This window comes from Bombus huntii, chromosome 4 (assembly GCF_024542735.1).
Source record: "Bombus huntii isolate Logan2020A chromosome 4, iyBomHunt1.1, whole genome shotgun sequence".
Taxonomy (NCBI): Eukaryota; Metazoa; Arthropoda; class Insecta; order Hymenoptera; family Apidae; genus Bombus; species Bombus huntii.
The window spans coordinates 2148647-2170984 of NC_066241.1; the positions used below are offsets into that span (position 1 = coordinate 2148647).

Below are 22338 nucleotides of genomic sequence, written 5' to 3' on the forward strand. Positions count from 1 at the left end.
TTAACTTTTGAGCTTCGTGCAAAAGTGCACGTAAATATGTTTATACAAAAGTTTGTAAAATTCAAGAGCAAATTTTGCACGTGTTAACATATTTTATGAAGATACTACGTTCAAAAATAATCTTGTCACATAATATCGTCATCGAATATATTTGTAGTTTTATTGTTCAAAGTAGTAGAATTTATCTTATTTTATGGTCAATAGAAATCAAACAACGAGTAAGCAATAAAACAACAATATTATTTACCCGTTGAGCTCGATCGTGTTACCACTGTTCGTTTTGAAAGGGCCAAATGCACCCTACTGGCTGTCGATGATTTCACTTCTTTCAATTGTGGTAATCGATTATCACGGAGAATATTTCCTATCGAGTCGAATGACCACGTGGCATCGTGTAGTATTGTGAGACGCGTTCAGAGCGTGAAATAAATTCTGTTGTATACACAACACAAGTATATATGCAGTATATATGAACTAGTTTGAGCGAGGAATTAGTCCCAGTTGCGATACAGGGAGAAGCCTATAGCACGCAGCGATATTGCGTGATCACTTGAAAACGTTCGCCCCGGGTAGCTAACTAGTTTTTAATTTCTTTGTTCTCTGTGTACACCCCGATACGTTTCAGCTTCCTTAACGTTTGTACCGACAAATATCCAACGTCAGTCATAGGAATTGCGGATGAATAAATACCAAAGCTTAAATAAGGCTTCATAAACTGATCTGTTGCGAACAATGCTGCAGTTAAATATAGTTTGCCACGTATATGCGATGACGCACTATGCTTTCGAGAAGAACTAGTGTTATCTTAATTACATGTGCGTACTCTGTATGGAGAAGATCATTGTTACCAAGGATCGACCGATTTGCTCTGTAGATATGTTAGACGTTGGATTTTCAATTAGAGCTTTATATTTAATTCGTTTTCAAATGAACATTAAAATCGTTTTGAGTATTTTTCTTCTGAAATTACCGCAGGCTTCAAATCAACGAACATCGATGGAGAGAGAGAGATAAGTACAAACATGAGTGTTCTGGGAAGTGGCTGTTCTCAGCTCTTTTCGACTTTTTCCTTCTCGAAATAAGGCGCGAGTAGTGGAAACGACGTGCTTAATTCTATGGAATCAATTAGTTGGTTAGTTGTCATCACAGATCAGTTATAGAATGATCTTCGTATTTATATCACAGTTTACTAGTCCGTGAGCCTTTGTCTCTGAAAGAAGGAAAAGAAGAAACTAAATATATGACAAACATCATTATTTAATTTTACAAATCACTATTATTTTTGAACTTTGAAAGTTCAAGCTCGCAGGTATTATTTGATTGTTGAAACAATTTTGAACTGGAAATTTGTTACATCTATAACTCGATACTTGCGCAATATTTCTTAATACAAATTTTTTGGTATGTTCGTTCTAAATTTTGTCGTACTGTATGTCAACAACGTTTGCAAAACGTTTCCAAAGTAGTGTGTTTTTATGTTTATTCAATATTACGCTTACCTTAAACGTATATAAGAATGCTTTTTCAAATCAATTTAGATATGGAACTGGTGACTAGTTTTTATTTCAACTAACGATTGTAAAAGACAGTAATAATATTTCGACTAAATTATTTACATGTACATACTTTCAAAATGAAGGATTATTGTAAAATACGTTTGTCGGAACAATCAGTTGGTAATACCCTTACTTTTTTAACTTGTTTACAAAACTTTTTTACAAAAATTGTCTTTTATAGGTAAATACCTTATTATTAAAAAGATTAAAAAATCTATATTATTAAAAATCTATATTATTAAAAAGATAAAAAATGTTTTATATGTTAAATATGTTATATAAATAAAATAAAAATTATAAGTTCCGTATAGACGAACTTTGACTACAACTTCTTTCCGTGTAAGAAAGAGAAAATGCATTACGCATCGCCACCAATGCTGATAGGTGGGATATGTGGGATTCGCCAAAGGTGTTGAACGGCCTATCCATTAAAAATCTCTTCTCAACTTTCTCTCTGAAAAGCAGAATTTGCCTCCCTCCGGTTGCGACACGGCTATTGCATTACAACCATAACTATAACTAAATAAATAATGTTTGACTTTTAGTAATTATTCTCAATGTATTACAATACAAGACAAAAGTATTATATATTTACATTTATATTTTATATTTCATTTTGATTATTATATTTAATATTTATATTTTATACTAATACAAGTTAAAGTTACTGAATTAATATTCCGTGTGCAGTATAAGTTTGATAGATAGTGTGTATATGGAAGTGTTTGATAGTTTCAACATTAATAAATAAAATACTAATTTAATTAACTCTTAGCTTGTATTAATTTAAAATATAAACGTCAATTATCTAAGTACATTTATTTCGTTCATTGTTATATTGACAATAATTGTTTGCAGTAAAATTTCATATTTTTGTTATAGATAATCTTTTAACGAAATATCTCGGTACTTGTACGACATTTTTGCTTTACTCTTTAAAACACGAAAAAGCTAGCAGTAAGAAGAGACAGAGACTAAGAGATTGGTTAATTTAATCTCTTTTAATCAACGAAATTTCCTATTTTTAAAACAGATACTTTTTAAAATAGATCTATCCGTAAGATCGAAATGTTTAAAATTATTTATAGTTTATGATTACATATTTTTATTATTCATGTACATTTTAACCTGTTCGACAAGAACTGCTAAAAGAGAGGAATTTTACTGTTTATGCATTATTTATTTTTTCTTTGCGTCGCGTCGCGTCGATGTAAAGTAGATTGCGGACTGAGAAATGATCACGGCAGGACGAATAATTTATTGCAACAGCGTTATAATTCTATAATCTGAGGATAATGGAGGTCATTAGCGTAATGCTTGTCTTCGAGTCGGATGATCACACTGCCCTGAAATCTGTGATCATTTCCGACAACCCTCGGTATGCTTCGACGCTGCATGATTGCACGTTTATGTGATTCCTGTTATTTTCAATCATTATTTTCACCGGGTCCCCGTTCACCCTCGCCATCCCTCCATCAGCAGGTAATTGTTATAATGAACAGGAAAATGATAGGTTTAGCCTGCCTTGCTTCGTGTTTTGTTTGAGAAACCTCCGGACAATGCAATACATCTTTACAGCAGAGTGATTTACTGAATTTACTTTAGTCTTGCAAATATTTTCTTTCATTTTTGTCGTAAATGGCTGCTTAATCGCCAGAGCACTACTACTTTCCCTCTTTTCATTTATTTTATAAATTCATAACGTTCTTTATGGCGAATAACATTTTATTAGAAAAAGTCTCTAAACTTGGTAAATTAGAATGTTTAACGATAAATGTCCATAATTGTTTAATCTGTAATTCAATGGCAAGTTTTGTCAGTTGGAGTGAAGTATTTTTTTATTATAGTAATTCCCGTGTATTAATTATTATGATTCTCAATATGTCCAACATAGGAGAAAAAGTTTAAGAGTATAGTATGTACGTAACGAGTCACGGGAGAAGTATAATTAAGGGTCTACAAACTCTAACGTGGTAATTATATTGGAACAGGTTAAAAACAAGAAAGCGTAGCATAAAATTATTCGAAGTGATTTTTCGATGGCTAATAATTGTGGTTATGCTAATGCATTAAATTTTGCTGTAGCAACAGCGTAAGATACATGTTCCTAGGGATTGAAGACCTTAGAAATCGTCAAGAATAATCAATTACTTATGTATATCATTATAATACTAATATATAATATATACAATATAAAACCAGTAATAATAATTGTTTTTAATAAATGCTAAATGTAACGTAAAATAAATTTACAAATGAAAATTTCTTACTTTATGCATTTCCTATGAACGATTATTGAATATATATATATATATATATATATATATATATATATATATATATATATATATATATCCTGTATAACTTACTTTAAAAAGTTAGTAGTTTTCTTCAAAGCGTTTAGTATTTTTATGATAGTATTGCATGTATCGATTATTGCTGACGCGTAGTCCCATAAGGAAAATTCGATAACGGTGAGGCGTATAGGTACATTATACCTACCTATCTAATAACAGAATTACATTAACAGCACTCATATGATGAAAACGAAAAATACAATACTAAATATTCAATTTAGATATTTATTAAAAACCATAATTTTCTAATGAAATCTAGACAGTACACCGATACATCGGATAATCCTAGCAGCCTAATTTGTTGTAACTCTATTTCAAGTAAGAGTAGAAAGTTCATAAAAATATTGTGCATAGCTTAGAAACCTTCATTATCTTGTCAAACAAATGTCACAAATGCAACTATGCATATTTAAAAAAAAAATACATACAGTTATTTTTATAGAGATTCATTCCTAAGGTGCAATCATTCCTATGGTCATATAAAGAATATAACATATAATTATTAAAAACTCGACGTAATTTCTAATGCTGAATCATCACGATATTCGTGTCACCAATGTGTTATAAACGTATCTCAAAAGATTAGGCGGTAACTTAAAAGAATTTGGTTTATTCTGACAGACATAAGTATTAGGACGTTAATGAAAAATTACACAAACCTGGAAAGTTGAGAAATGATTAAAATTTGTAGAACTTATTAGTCATGTGAAATTTTAGGCTATAAACCCCTGTATTCGATATCATAAAATTAACGTTCTTTCGTATCCCATATTCGTTACGTTTCTCGTTCACCGGTTGTATATGCTGCGAATAATATTATGATTCGCATCCTGAAAATTTCTCATTTCATCGCAAATTTTTCGACAGACTTTAAGTCAAGAAATTACTAGAAGACCAAGATATCATTATTAATTTATTATATATCTGTAATATTTGCAAATAATTTCAACAAATTTTTATCATGAGTTTTAGATCGCAATTTTACACGACTATAAAAGTCTCAACGATTATTCGTTTTCTCGACTATCTAGAATAATTATCACGTTTCGTGTGGAACCAACGGATATCGTAATACTTTTGAATCGTAGTGCATGTCGATTTCATTATTTCAGTATAAAAAAAAAAACGATAAATGAAAGCTGGATTTTTCAATCTTCCGCCCTGAGCTTATTGCGAGTAAGTGTCTTCTCGGCATGCGGTGAAATAGAAATTAAAAAGAACCAAAGAGATTCGTTTAAAGAGATACGAAAGGTGTAGTAGGTGTGATATTTTGAACCAAATTCAGGACTTAAGTTAAGCTCGCGATAAAAGCTACTTTAAATAAGGCGTTCTACATATGATAATCGTGCAGATGGGTATATCGATATAGTGGTGGGGTAGGGTTGGGGTTGTGCTGGCATGGAACATATTCTATCAGTTTGATAGCTCTCGGTGGGACACTCGATGGCGGATGAAAGCTAAGGCGGATGCCTTGATATCTAATATCGGCTGTGCACCTTTATGTCGTCGGTATCGGTTTATGTTGCCCCGGGTAATCTTCACCTTTCCACACCAGACTTAAACTTTTCACGTAAGTGCAGCGCTGACTGGTAAATAAAAGTGTGAAAAGTTGCCATCGAGAAAACGCCATGAACTCTTGGGAGTACATAGTTTGTTGCGTTTGTATTCTTTTTCTCACTGTATATTATTTTATGGATGTGTTCCATGACGCGAGGACAACAATCAATAACATTAAATATTTTCATACAATTTCATGTCTCATATCCTCTCCCCCTTACTTAATTAACTATTAGTGTATTTTACTAATTTCCAATCTTTGTGGATCTTATGCAGTATATTATTCTCTATTTCACTTCTTGATCTATTTTTACTATATATTTATTACTACATTTTTATATTTACTATATTTTACTATATTGATCTATTTTTAATTAGCTTTTTTTCAAGCATCGAAAAGAAACGATAATGATATTAATATTAATATCGGTTAGAACGTCATACTATAATACATTCGTACTATACATGTATATTATTGTGGTATAAATATTAGTAAAAATTTATTTCATGTTCATGAGATTTCTTCGTGGAAGAAATTCAAATTATTAGCTGAAAGGAATGTGAAGAAAATAAAAGAAAATTGTAAGGTAAAAGTAACGAAGATAAAAGAGGTAAGAAGTTGAAGGTATAATTCAGACTAGTTGTCGCGCGAACGAGATGTATCTGGATGTTGAAAAGATAGGTAGTCGCATGGCGAATAATTCCCACGTGCAGTTTAAGGGCTACCTGAGATGACAGGCTAGGGAGAAGCTACAGCAGCTATTTAACATTCCGCCTCATTTCCTGCCGCCTCTACGGCACCGCCTCCTCCTTCTCCTCTTCCCTCTCCAGATCCCGTCCTTCTCCTATTTCTCCTTCTTCGTTCCGGAGGAAACGTTCGCGCTCGATGCGAAAATTGCTTCGCCAAGAATTATTGACTATAAATTACTCGTCTCGCTACCCTAACCTCTTGGTTCCACCGTTACTCATGCAAATGACGGCGAAGCCCGCGGGCCCGTTTGGTGCACACGTTCGCGTTCGTTCCAATACTCACCATTTACTCAGTGTTATGCCGATCCGACGAGTAAACGGAAAACTACCTTGGCAAGCTAACTCTCGATATTGGCCGCGAATTGGCACGCATTTACATTTTATTACGCGTACTCAAGACAGACTGCCGTTTCTCTCGGGCTCTTTATTCGTTTCTTCCCTTCGATCGTTCGCTAGCATCCTTTCACCACCATCCACTACCTTTCGATTGTCATTGCGATCGCGATTGCAAAGATTCTTCTTGTTCCACGAGACATCGCACAAATACCTCAACTCTCGGATATTGCTGTTTAAAGGTTACCGTAAAACGACACCGATCAATTACCAACACAAGTTAACGAATAAGCAAGTAAACGATCACTCTCTTATTTCGTAGCAGTACTTTAGTTCCTTTCTTTCTTTCTTTCTTCCTTTTCCTTTCTTTGTCTTTTACTTTCTTACAGATTTATTTTAAAGTGATATTGGTACGGCGTATACACGATTTTGATACATTCGATATCCCGCACTACCTTAAGAGAAGGAGGCACAGATAGAAAAAGGCGAGAAAGAGAAAAGGGAAGAGAAGGGTCGGGAGAAAGAGGGAAGGGAAGAGAAGGGAAAAGAATGCGGTATACTGACGCTAAATTGAATTTTTTTCAATTCATTCCACTTCCCACAAGCGAGCTCAAACTCGATGAGTATCTGTACGCGACAGCGGCACCTATTCGCAGTAAATTCTCATTATTTTTAAATTGGAAATGAGAAGTGTACGCGGCGGGTGTGGTTGAGAGCACCTTTGCCGCTGCAGAGTAAAAAAGACAGGAACTCGGCAGTGTATTATTCCAGGCCGATGCCTATCCTAACAGCGGAAGAGTCGCAGAAACTAATTTAATTACCTGGCTGGTGTCAATAACAGTAATCGTTCTCTGTTCGAACCTCAATTTCCAAGGATCTGATTAAATATCGTCCGCCTAATTTTCCATAATCTGCATTTTTAATAACCATACCTTTCAATGTAAGTTATCTTACGATTTCGTATACCTGCACATCGTATATGCGAGTCAGATAAATATTTTCGATACGTTGATCGAACTTTGGGAACTCGAATTAAAAGAGGAAAGCTAATCTACGAGTTATGGAGGTTTTGTCTATTAACTTTTTCGAGCATAGGAATTTTAACAAACCAAAACGACTTGAAGGGCTTTGTGAAAGAGAAATTATGTGATTAATATTTTTCGGACCGTATCGAAAAAAGACAGATTCAACTTTTAGTGGTTGATTGTTTATCCGCAAAAATAAATTTTTGTTATTGTCGGTAACGATTATCCGATAGTGGTTAGGAATATAGAAGCGTTGATATTGTTTATCAATAGTCAAAAAAGTTATTCGAAATCATCGTTTAAACCAAGCAACCAATTCGTTATACTGCAACTTTAAGTTTGCTTATGATCTTTGCTTATCTTTTCCTAACACAAAATTGCAAATCTCGGTCGAAAATTCCTGTCAATTTCTCAAACAATTCGATCTCGTAAAGTTTAAAACTCACTGCATTAGGTAAGGGTCAAAAATAGCAGTTATTTCTAAAATTTTTCTCGAGGAAGTCATTGAGACAAAGATGAAGAAAGAAAAAAAAAATAAAATAATTAAAGAATCTTAATATTTTAGCGTTCTGATTACTAATAACCACTACAAATGATCAGAATCTTTTTGAATACCAATAACCGATGAAGGAATTTCTTCTAGTCGCTTTCGATCATCGTCAACTTTGATTAACCTTACGGATAATCAATAGTTAGAAGAAAAGCAGCAAAATTTGACCACACTGTAGAAGCACAATGTGTTTGATATCTCGCAGAAAACTTTACAAGAATGCTTACTTTAACTTCTGAGAGGTTTAATTGTAACTTACGAGATTAATGTTTCCGGGTTTTCTCTGTTACTTTCAGATAAAATATATTTTCCAAGCAAATAAAACCAAAGCAAAATAAATGCAAGAACTGTTATGAAGAAGTATGATCTATTTGTATATACATATATCTAGCTTGTTATTTTTTCGTGTTATTTGTCTAAACATGTAACTAGTCCGGTAGCGCATTGAACATTTTGATTTAAAACTCGAGTATCTTCGTATGATTTAGGGTAGATTTTAGGGATTTTATATTTAGGATAGGTAGGGTACAATTTTACTTGTAATCTATAAAATTTAGCTATCAACCATGGTAAAAGATAAAAATACAGTTTCTTATCAAACGAATAAAAGTAAAGGCATGTGTGTGTGCATGAAGCTAATAAACGATAAGGTTTTTATAAAGAATTATTGTATTTATTAAAAGATACGAATCCTTAATTTGGTTCAAACTCATTTATTAATCGGAACCAAGATACAGTCTGTCCTCGAGGCAGTACTTTTACAATAACATGGTATTATATTTCTTGAAAAATAAGAATTGTACTAGATTAGTAATAGTATAAATCGAGAGTATTAGATATTTCGCTGCATCTAAGGACAAAATTTCATGTACAATATTAGATTTACAGATTCAGGCCACAGCGTTGAAATAGGTTAGACAGAATAGCCGATGAACATTCGATACAAAGAGTGTAGCGAGTAGGAGAGGTAGCTACCGGTCGTTCGAACATATCTAAACAGAACGAATAAATATTTATGTATGTATATGTAATGTACGTTACAAGATGATCGGGCTTACTTTCTTGTGAAGATCAAGTTCCTCAAATAGCTGAAACATTGGATCGATTTCTAAAATTAAGTACAGATATCTGCGAAACAATGTTCCTTTCATCGAAAAGGGGAACAATCATTTTGTATCGCGAGTTGGATCTTAAACTTAATCGAGCAATAAAAAAAGTTAACTAGCCTTGCAATTGTGTTTGTGTATGAAAATAATTTGACCGATGAAGTATATGTATAGTAAATTGTATTTTCTGGTTAATCTATTGTTTGAGAAGCGGAACGAAATATTATAGATAAAGGTTAAATAGAACTTCCAATTAATAATTATCTTTACTCGTTTGTTATATTTTTCTTTGTTCTAATTTTAAATACTCCCCTTATTACAATAAATTATTTTCAAACACATCTCAATCTGTTTGATATGATAAATAATTCAGAATCACCTAAACAATAGTCTTTATACAACAAGTGTTAGAATATGTTATATTATCAAACACTTAAGTAATAATGTATCTTCTGTTTCTTGTTTGCAACTATTATACATTTAACTATTCTATTGTTAGAGCAGTAAACAACTTTTTGTCACTTTCACAAAAGATCCGAGAAGGATATTTTTTTTATCCGCATAATACACTATTGGTTTCTCTTCTTTCTCTCTTATAGGATATCAACACACTTGTTAACTTTGTTTATGTTAATATATCACCATACGATAGCGATTACTTTTTTCTTTTTATATTTTTAGAAGATCTGTGGTGTATCGAGTTGTTTGACTTCGAATACTACCGATACTAAGACAATAAGAGCTGCCGCGAAAAAAGATATCAGTTAATAAGTTAAATAAATTAAAGTAGATTAATTCTCGGTTCTCTTGTGTACGTTATACTTGTATATATGTATATCACAATCCCAAAATTCGAGAAACTTTTTGTATGGGTGTTACAACGATATTTTCGAACAAGTCCACCCTGTTTTGTCGTGGACCACAACAGTAGTAATCACTCGATAACAGATACATCTCGTGACAAAAGGTATTATGGCGGTTAAAAGTTTGCCAGTAAACCTCTGCTTGCGTATATTGTCCGAGGAAAATTATATCAAGAAAATGTTGACTTAACTCGAAGAAATTGCAATCTAATTAATTCTCTGCAAGACACATTATAATATAGTTTTATGCAGGTGATTAGTACCATTAACATCAACTATACAATTATTGCTATGGAAGCAGTACGACGATTCAGAGCCTCGATAAATTCAAATGAACTTATACATACATACATACATACATACATACATACAGCTCGTACGTACGTATATGTATATTATATATTGTCTTTAAGTAATCTAATCTACGTATAATTTTTAAAATTACAGTAGCTCTCTTTCGTTCTCGTCGTTATATACCATAAATTCAATTGAATTCATCATTCACGCTGAAATAGCGTAACTTACAACACGTTATTATACAAACAGCTCTTTGTTTTAACGTATAATACTTTTCCTACTGCATTTGTTCCTTTATGTACATAGCATATCTAGCGATAACTACAATTATAATAACAACTAATATACAACTTATCAACGATGTGACGACACAACAGGTCTATTATAGACGAGAATAGTACGAGCCCGAATATCTGACATCGTGGATAAATTATATATTACACTGCATTCAACGTTTATTCAGTACGCTATTATCTCAATTAATTAATTATCTTTATTGTCAATACATTCGGAACAACGTCGCTGCACCTTCAACAACAGGGTCTTGTTCAAACTTTCTGATTTGGATTTTTAGTGTTGATGAGTTGTTCGTGCATCTGCTTTGGTTGTTTTCTTTTAAATATGCATATGTATATAAGTACATATGTAGGTATAGTTAGTCACAAAAGTATCCGACCATGTTACGTATTTGACATACTTTGAATAAAATTACATATTAGTAAAGAAAAGAAAATAATTCGGAGTCTACTTTCAGCAAATATTTATTAGTTTATTTCATAGTAATGGACTAATTGTTTGAAAATAAAATAAAAATATATATATATACTAAACAATTATATTTAAAAAATTAAATATCAGATATGTACTCCGGTGGGCAGATATTTTTGTGACATACATATATATTTTTTGCAAAGGAGTTTTGTTTTGTTTGCGAAGGAGGAACAAACAAAGACAAGGTACCGGTTCACGGGAACGATTTAATGTTACAGGACGTCCGAATGGATTAACGGGACCGATCGATTAAAAGGCGAATTATTACATAATTATATGTATTGACTCGCACGTAGTTGAATCAGTTTCCTATATTTGTCTAAATACTTATTTTTTTATATCTTATATAACCTATATGAACTAACAATTTGTTTAATTTTAATAGTGGCCACCTCACTTTTCCTGGGTTTTACTATTTGGTTCACATGTTTCGTGCATATCATTCATTTGTCGCGTTATACGTTATGTGTATGTGTATGTATATAGAGGTTATTACACATGTTCGAAATCGCGCATATATATATATATATATATATGTATATATATATGTATATATATGTATATATATATATATATATTTAATCTTACTTGTGTTTATACGTGTATATACGACGTTTTTTTATATTCTTTGCTGAAAGATGTGCGTGTGTATTACCTGCTTGTAAAAGTATCTCATATATGTTTCCTTTACTCTTATCCCGCTCTCTTTCTCTCATCCTCTCTCGCTTTCTTTCTCGCCTCGTCTTTGAAACAGACACGCGCACACTCACGCATTCAAGACTCGTCGACACGCTTGAGTCAACTACACATACATACATATTCGAATACAGCTCTCACTCTTTATCATGTAACATGTTTCCTGTGTGTGCGTGTAAAGTTCGCAATTACTTAATTGTCGAGTTTTAGTTACGTTCTCCTATTTGGTACGACAGAACTTATAGGTGAAATGTGAACGCTAAATTACAGTATAATTGTACGCTATTCCATATTTGGATAGAACTCGGACGACGTTCTCATAGCTGATACCATTTCTTGTCTTTGTACTTGAGCATCAATCCGTGAGCAGATTGCGAGAAACCCTCAGCTTCGGACATCATGCGTCCTGTTCGCTCCTCCAATTGTGACAACTTCTCACCTCGCTCGAGAACCATTTGATGAGCCACGTTTACTTCTCCCGTCGCTGTTGTCACACGTTCTCGCATATTTTCCGTTGCTGCGTTCGGTCCTGGTATATGTTTTGCAACCGTACGGGAAGCTCGACCGCTTGATTCACCAACTGAAAATAACATTAATTCTGCTACTTAATTTATTGAATACCGGAGTAAGATACAATATACTTTTGTACATTTAGATTCTCTGGTACGTTATCGTCTTAATATAATGCATAAATATGAAATATTCTTTTTTCAAACAATATTTCTATCATATACTACATTTAATCTTATCTTATCTTCTTAAAGATCTTTTTAAATCTTATTAAAATTATATTTAATCAAAATATGGTTCATGCTATTACATACACTTCCCTAAGAAGTAATTATTTTCGTTATTTCTGATTTATAAAAATTACCAGTAACAAAAGTCAAAATTCTTCGCCTAAACCATGCTTTTATAGTTTTTCATTCCAAAGCAATTTGTTGGTTCGCTAGTATTCGTTTGTTCGCTTGTATACAGTAATATCTTAAATGATTGGAAAGATAGTAATATCATAATAGATAGAATGTAATACCCAATCTGATCTAATCAGATTTTGTGATTGATGTAGAATAAACAAAATGAATCTCAATCTCGCTAAATGCTATGTAATGAGGTAATTCCGTAACAGTCGTTCTATAATCTTTGAATATGAGCTTAATGGTCATGAATTAGCAACTAGTGCAATTAACGGCCTTGGTATCTGCATTGCACCTACATTAAGCTGAAAGCATTGCCATAAAATTGTGTGCACTGCTCTTAAATCGTTAAATTCTATTGCTCGTTCTCCTACCAATTTTAAAGACATTTTCATTATTAACGTATTATATTTTCCGGTAGTTAGACCTCAATTAAAGTATAATTATTTCTCTTTCTCGATTCTTAACATAAAACCTGACCATTGAGACAGTTGGACATACATTCCTTATCTATATAGCTTTTCATTTGAACAAAGCTATGTTGTGTAACGATCGCAATTATGAACCATAGCTAAATACGCTTAATACGACCTCTTTGGCTGAATGTAGAATTGTCAATGATCTTTCGTTTTTATTTAAAATTGTAAATAGTCAAGTCTCATCTTCTCAATTATTACAACTTATTTATTCGTACACTTGTTCAAAAACTTCTACAATAGAATCACACATTTAATTACGCTATCGTAAAATCTAAATATGGTTCAAGTGATTCAATTAATCGAACACTAAAATTAGCCAATACATTTACGGATAAGATGCATTGTTCCTGTAGCTCTGTTCATTGTTTCAAGTAATCTTTATACGTAGCGCTGTTTTCACGCTGTTTAGATTGTGTTTTTAGTTGTAGAATTTTTGTAATTGCAGTACGTGTATTTAATTTTATACCGCTTATTATGTAGCTCATTATGTTACTGTTCTTTTACTTCTGCCCTTCTTTCTGTATTTTCTAGTTTTGTTTATTTCTTATCTTATACATAATTGCCTGTACATATTGGATTCATACTCATTCTATTAACAAATAAATAAATAAATAACAAATAACAAAGTTAAACTTACATAGCTCTTCTCTATCAAGGCTTCGTGATCCTCCGCCGAAAAGACCTTTAAAGAAACTTTCTTTAGGTGGTTCAGGCATATCGTGGCCGGTAAACAAGTCTCCCATCATTTCAGTTAATTCACCACTGGAAACAATACATTTAAAATGGTTAAAAGATTCAAATTCAATTCAAGAATTCAACTGTTTTTAAAATTATTCCTACACGTATGTCATATAGCAAAAATATCTACATACAAAATTTTATTCTTATATTTAACTTTTCTCTTTAACACAATTTTCACTACAAATATTTTTGAGTTATCAGTTCCAAACTGAGGTGAAACAGGTGAAAAAGGTAACTAAAGATTATATCAAATATCGTTATATTTGTATTGTATCATATAAAAGAAACGATTAGATAAATAAAATTGTTTATAAATAACTGTAAAATACACATGTATTGTGGAATTAAAGCGATCCTTATTTGCCCTTCTAAATCATCGTTTTAACGTTTACAAAAACATACATTTAAAGATTAAAAAAATCTGAAATGAATAATTTTTATTATTATAGTATTTAGAAAAGCAGCTTAAAAATACGTCTCACGGGACAGATATAAATATATAATAAATATGCACGTACAGTAGTTCTAAAGCATGAAAGTTTTTTCTATAAATAACTGAAATGAAAACAAAATTAAAAATGGATATCTGCAAGTCCTTTTCTAAATCTAATTATACAATCTTTTAACAAATTAATTTTCTAATACACAAAGGAAAAACAGAAATTCCATTAAATGACAAATCAAAATAAAAACACGATCAAAATGTTTTTACTGCATATGTATCATCAACATTGATTGCATGGAAAATGATGGAATACTGAAATCAAATTAATATATTTAGAAGCGAAGAATATTATTTCTTGACAAGATACGAATTAACAGACGAATTTGAAAACACCAATTCTAGATTTAACAACCTCATACCATAACATTAATTAAATACGAAGGAAGGAAATAATGAGGAATATAAATTTTCAACAGGAATAATAAAATTCGAATTTTTAACTCCCCTATTAAATTCGTTGAGATATTACGATAAAAGTGAATCATACCAAAATTGACTGGATACAGAAAACTTTTGGATCTCAGTGGGCGACGAGAGATATAAGCCATGACCCCTATTGCTGAAGCAAAGTGTCTTTGCAATTCTGTAAAAAAGATATACAATAATTAGTGTGATATCTGTTGGTTTCATAAAGTTTATACGAAATATGTAGATGTACTGTGATGATAATATCGAAATTGAAAAAATGTGTGCTTACGTATATATTTAATAAGCTTTATCATATAACGAAAATACTAATAAAAATCGAAACAGCCGTCCGAACGACGTTCAAAGAAGTACCATGAGGTAAAGAAGTATAGGGATTGAGATGATTTATCGGAAAGAAATAAAATATATATGTATAGCACGCAAGGCATTGTATGTTGTATAAAATACATATCGTGAAAAGTGTATTTTATAGATCACTTACTGATCGGTATCGCCATTAACAAAGAGTTGATGACCCCATATGGACAACATGGGGTCTACAATGCCATGTTTTGTAGTCTGAAAACTGTTAGAGATTACAGAGACAGGAGAAAAGTGAGCGTTAAGCCATACACGAGTAAAAAGAGATTTTTAGTTCGCATAATTAGCATTAACCCTTAAAACATTGGATCTTTTTATCTTCAAGATATTTCCAACAAATGTATTCCACTTGAATACACGATCGCTGTTTTTTTAATATGTAAAGAGGATGATGTAAGAAGAATGATAGGTAAAAGAATAATAACATAAGTCGTTGTTTACAAAACTTGTTGCTGTCTAATAATCTTTTTTAATTTAGTATAAACTATAGTATTAAATAGAGTGAATTTTGTGACAATACTCATATTCTGATTAGTAAGAACATGAATTCAGACTTTACATAATACATGTACAATGTAGATATTAACTTGTACATTGGAAACATGCCACAATCAAGTTCTCGAAATATCTCTAATTTTGAACATCAAATAAATGATATTAATTAAACAGGAGTGTTGAAACTTGCACAATAATGTATTTTAAATTTTAAACCATTATATATCGAATATCATTAGATAATTTAACCCTCAATTGGTATCGTTAGTTCAAAAGTGATTTAATGATTAAAAAAACAATAGGCCATTTCATTCAAGAAAATGTTATTATTAGCAAAATTTCAGAAGCTGTGACTCTCAGACGACCTTCATTCTCGTAGTCTAATTTCCCTCCTGAGACGAAGTAACTTTCTCTCGAAAGATTATTTTCTATCAATTTTCAAATAAGAAAATAATTGAGAGTGGCAGAGTTAAGTGGGACATCCTGTGTATTCAAAGTACTTTTCAAGAAAAACATTAAACAAACAATGAGTGTGCCCTAGTCTTACCTCCGAGTTATGGTCAAGCTATGTATTCTTCGTCTTTTGCATTTCAAAGCGGATTTCATTTATTACAAAATATCAGTGCAAAATTAGCTTGACCATCAATCTACCACTATTCATGATATGTGGAATAGATCATATAATTGTCTAGTTTTTATCGACCATAGCTTCCGAATATATTTCTTCCTGATATTCAAAGGAAATATTAAAAGTATTTCATTCGTGATAATTACATAGACAACAAATATTAATAATAGGTTTTACAGTCACACCAGAAATACATATAACGATTAAATAAAATTTAGGAGTGACAAAACCTTATTAAACCTAAAAATGTTACTGAAACGATAAGTTCAACAAAAAAAAAATAAACTGGATGTTTTCAACAAAATAAATAATTATGTAAATTTCATAGTTTAAATTCTAGAGTTTTGTAGTCTAATATGTATAAGACCGTAGGGATAAGAACTTGCACAGTTTTTACTTTATGTAATAAGAAGTAAAGAACGAGTACATATTTTATATGAATTTGTAGGGAGAAAAAAATATTCGACCGATCCAATTTGCTGGACTCGATCTCGGATTCGATTCCGGATCGCGCTAGCCGGACAAATGTTTTCCCAATTAAGCTATACAAACTGTCGGTAAATATTTTTCCCTTAATTTTTAAGTCTTAAATTAGGCTGTTGCCTACAAATATTTATTCTAAACTCTACCAGGGATACTTCTATATTCTAAATAGTACACTTAGAAATATTTTGTATATCAAGACCAAAATTTGATATTATCAAATATTAATATCTTTAAAAGAGCATCAAAATGAACCATACGATATGTATACATATGTATATACATTATTTTACATCTTATATTAACATAGTGTACAAGATAAAGTATAATTTTAATTCAAAAATAACACCCCTTGAAAAAATAAAAAATATTCGTTTAACGAAATAAACAGTACCTATACACTATATTTCACACAATTGAAACAAGCTGTAACTCTAAAACGGTAAAAGATAGAAAAAGATTTCATCGGACAAAATTAAACTTTGTTTAGTGTAAATATTTTTAAATCATCTTAATTTTCTCAAATAAAAATATAATAGGCTATGAACTTTTTTCTACACCAATTTATGTATATTGATTGTATTGTTTTTTTAATAATAAATTATATATAGTACAGACAGTTTTATACAAAAAAATAAAGCATACACATATATTCATGTATAATGTATATACATGTACATCTAGAGAAATCTTTCATTCTTTTAACTGAGTAACAGAATACACTCAATGAGTAACTGCAAACACATATACAAAATACTCGAAAATGATTTGTCACAATAATAATAATTTGTCAGAATAACAATAGCGTTATTCTATACCTCTGGATTAGTGAAGATCTCCAAAAAAATCATTTTGATTGCATCCAAAATCAGATATTCTAGTCATCATCAGTGTCAAAAGTCTCAAAGGAATCACAGATCGCAATTCAACCGATTTGGAAAAGATGTTGAAGTATCATTAGTTTTCAGACTCACTTTATTTGTAACGTACTTACATTTTGCAATTAGATACAGGGAAAATAACAAATATATTGAAAATAATGCCAATGAAAGACCGATTAAACTTTGACATCATTTTTCAAGAGAAGGGTTCAGTTGCGATCCATGATTCCTTTGATAAGTTTGGTTCTCGTGACAACTACAGTACGATGCAGCTAAAAATTTTGTCCTTGAACTTCAAGATCAAGGTCAATCTTGCGGCTATTTTTGGCATACTTTTATTGATCCAAAGGTGTAAAATAACGCTACGATGCTCGTGACAAATCATTTTCGAACACCCTGTATCTACATCCAGGGACGAATTTATCTTAACGGCAATAATAATATAAGCGCCGAGCCCCGAAAGTGCTTGTCAAAAAGACTAATAAACAATTATCAGAATTACACAAAATACATTTGTTAGTATGCAAAGACTGGGAAATAAATTTTAGCTTGGCTGAAACGATGTCTACTGGATCAACACGTATAATCGTTCGAATATTCGAAACATTCAATGGGTCCATTCCAAAGTGTTTTGGAGAATTTTTACGTTCTATAGAATACATGAAAAATAATTGAATCCTCCAACGAGACTCGCTTGCCATAGGAATTTTAAACGCAGTTTTGGACGGCCATTGCATTGTGCATATTTTAATTACTACGCATGAAGTTCACCGTCTAAATGAGTATCATATTCTGACAGATTAGCTAAAGAATCCCTAAAACGAAATATTAATTTCCTGATGGTTTAACGAACATCGATTTAGCCAGGCTAAATTATTTAAAATTTGGCTTAGTTCAGGGGCTCCAAAATGATTATTTTTAACTTCAAGCTCTCGAAGGTTTAAATCCACCACTGCATAATCTAATGTTTAAAAAATACATATATATGTATAAGTATATGTACACCATTCATTAGTACATTGATAGTATACTAATATCAGAGAAGGAATGCGTGACGTCATTTGATAGCGTTGACGATTCAGTTACCGATTTACATTAATCTTCGGAACTAGTCTATGGCAATTTACTACATGGTATAATATCACGTGGCAAGTCGTTGTATTTGCCTCAACAAACGCTATGATATTCTAATTAAAAAGATACGGGGTCCCATTTAAAAAAATTAACTTGACTTTATATACTAAGCATTTTTGAATTAAAAACAATTTTTTGATAACTTAAATCCCTCGTGAGATATTCCACTGTTTCTGTTTAAACGGAACACCTTATATATAGGATATACAGGGTGGTTGGTAACTGGTGGTACAAGCGGAAAGGGGGTGATTCTACGCGAAAAAAGAAGTCGAAAATATAGAATAAAAATGTTTCGTTTGAGGCTTTGTTTTCGAGAAAATCGACTTTGAATTTTCGCTCGGTACGCGTGCGGTACGTTATAACGGATCTCAGTAGATCGTTGTCTCGATGGAAAAATTAAAAAAAAAAATTTTTTTTAATTTTTATTCTATATTTTCGACTTCTGTTTTCGCGTAGAATCACCCCCTTTACGCTTGTACCACCAGTTACCAACCACCCTGTATAACATACATTTCCATTTAAGTGGAAACGATGAAATACTAATACTAGCGCGGGATTGAAGTTATCAAAAAATTGTTATTACAAACGCTGTTTAACATATAGAGAAACATTAGGTGTTATAATTGGTGTAAATGGATGTTATAAATAACTTTTTGTAAGTATATATATTTTATAGTATAATACATATGTATATTATATATATGTATAATTCAAATTGATATAACTCAATATAAATAAGTAATATATTTCATGTTGCGTACAACATTTTTGGATAATCATCAATTATATTAATAATCAGAATATGAATATTCATATTAACGGAAAAGAATATTTAAGAAAACAGAAAAGAACACTATCATAACAGAAAAGAAATATACTACGTAAGAAGAATATGAATTGAAGATGCAAATTTGCTATTATTTCAAAAGTAAATAGCTGCCAATTCAATAGAGTAAATAGTAGTAGTAGCATAGAACTGTTTATTGAATTAACTATATAGAAGATATTAAACAGTGCAAAAGAGGTGCTTATATAAAGAATACTACATGAAACATGCTATAAGTGTATTAAGGGTTAACGAATATACGTTAGATATAGTAAAGAAATTACATGCTATAAATATTAATATTGCTTATTATCATTTCACTAAATATACTTAATTAATTATTCTATATTTATATTGGTGTCAGATATCAAGTAATATCTATACAACATTCACTCAGCTACATAATACATGGTGCATAACGCTATGCAACGAAAGAATGTTTAAATTCGTATTTCAAAAATATAAAGAGATCGCGGAATTATTATTCATCGTATATATAATTGTATATATAGATAGATAATAGTAAACATAATTTAAGTATGCCCACTATAGTTTTCACAAATATTTATATCGGTATGTTGAGAAGTACATGAAATTTAAAAAAAGTAAGTAAAATTTAAAAAATCTAGTAATATATCTGCATACATATGAATAAATCAATAAATTTTCAATTTTAAATTCATAAACAAATAAACTATATTGTACATATATGTAATAAAACATATAATTCCATTCGAAATCAGTATATGCAATTAGTTACATGTTCCATACGTAATCAATTCAACGTAATCAAAAACTAATTAATAAACAAAGTTTTATATAAAAAAGTTTATATAACGTTAATAATAAACAAAATATGAGAAATTCGATTATTATATTTGAATTCAAGTCGAAGTTCCCCTTGTATTAAATGATTATTCTATTCATCTCAAACTACAACAATGTTTTCTCAATAAACGATCAAAGGATGAAAATATTATAATATATACTTTAATATTTACAATTGTGTATGTTATAATAATATTAGATTGTTTCTTTTTAAACAGCTGGTAATGTCGTGTTTTGGTGACTCATCGACGATTAATATTTCATTATATTTTGACTATTTTTTTAAAGCTCCCACTATTTAAAAATATAAACATTTAAACAATTAAGAAATTAGTAGTTAAAGCCGTTACACGTACAATAGTTATTTAGAATAATTATTTTTTTTTACTATTACATACATATATTCCAAAAATAATCAATTAGAAGTATTAGCCAAGAAAATAATGTCATTAGTATGAAATGACTTTTATGCTACATTCGACGATGTACATATATAAAATGTTGCAGTCTTGCAATGTTGCAATAATGCAATAGCATATAGTGCATTATATACCATGTGCAATTAGAATGATTATTTTGCCGCAAAGCTAATATAATGAAACAATTGTTATTCTTACCTCAAATCTATAAGCGGTAGAAAATCGACGTCTATAAGCGGCCTCAGACTTGGCAAACTATAAGTAGCTATGTGACCATTTGAAATGTAACATACAAGACAGACATTGTCTGAAACACACAGAAGATTTTGCTCTTTTATCTATATTAATTTAACTTGATTTTTACCAGATGAGTTGAATACTGACTTGTTATTTACTCAAAAATGTTGATACTGACTGAATATAATTCAACCCAAACTATATGTATTACATAGCAATAAAGCAATTCATAATATCTCACATTACACATATCGAATTGTATTCCAACGATTACGTAAAAATGTTCGAAGTATGCTTGTTATACTACGATCTTACGATCTGCGACAACGGTGCACTACAGAAATATATGTAACTAGCACAAAATTCCTTTCTTATTGACCCACAATCTTAAACAGATACTAAAATTTGAAATTGTTGTGAATTCTCTTGATCGGATGATTAGAAGAAAAATTAAACGTAATTCTGGCATCTGCTTATCACACAACTTTCGGAATTTGAAGTGAAACGTTTGAAATGTGTATCAGTATAAAAGCAGGAAACGACAACATATTTTAAACGTAACTGTATATTGTACATCTATAATTATTATCAAATACTAATTAGTTAGTAACATACATATGTATACTTAATTCGAAAACTTATGACTTTGTACAAATATGAAATAAATTGTTTATGAAAAAAAAGGATATTTACGATACATACCTTTTAAAGACGTAATCTCTGCTTTAATCACAATATGACTTTCAGCCAGTTGTTGTCTGTACTGACAATTTTGCGAGGGTAATGCTACAACCCTCGCTTGTTTTTCTGACGCTAATACAACGAATTGGCGGTCTTCGAAGCCCTCTCCGGTAGCTACTTGAGTGTTCATCGATGGAGAAGACGTTCGACTATTACATTTGCCTTGACTTCCTGTAACGATAAAAGGCGCATCGCGTCACTGGAAGAAAACCGTTTCTAAAAAAATATTTGTAAAAATATTTTTGCCAATGAAAATTCGAATTTACAGCAAATCTCACTACTAAATACATTATACAGGGTGTTACGGATAGTACAACCGAGTATAACTGGATTCCTTGTGAACAAATAAATCAAATATATAGAATAATGATTTT

The 22338-nt window shown here is 31.1% G+C and overlaps 1 protein-coding gene across 8 annotated transcripts in view; it reads right to left on the reverse strand.

Annotated features, from left to right (window-relative positions):
* Positions 1-8825: 8825 nt before the first annotated feature.
* LOC126865192 (syntaxin-binding protein 5) overlaps positions 8826-22338 on the reverse strand; it is a 59655-nt gene continuing 46142 nt past the window's right edge. For 7 of the 8 annotated variants that reach the window (XM_050617414.1, XM_050617417.1, XM_050617411.1 and 4 more), the window contains 6 exons: positions 21926-22135; positions 21185-21293; positions 15414-15497; positions 14991-15086; positions 13895-14019; positions 8826-12441 (listed from right to left, as the gene is read on the reverse strand). In XM_050617414.1, the coding sequence (XP_050473371.1) occupies positions 12179-12441; positions 13895-14019; positions 14991-15086; positions 15414-15497; positions 21185-21293; positions 21926-22135 (887 nt within the window). In that variant the 3' untranslated portion in view covers positions 8826-12178. The remainder of the gene's footprint in view (positions 12442-13894; positions 14020-14990; positions 15087-15413; positions 15498-21184; positions 21294-21925; positions 22136-22338) is intronic. The other variant, XM_050617412.1, reaches the window with a different exon arrangement.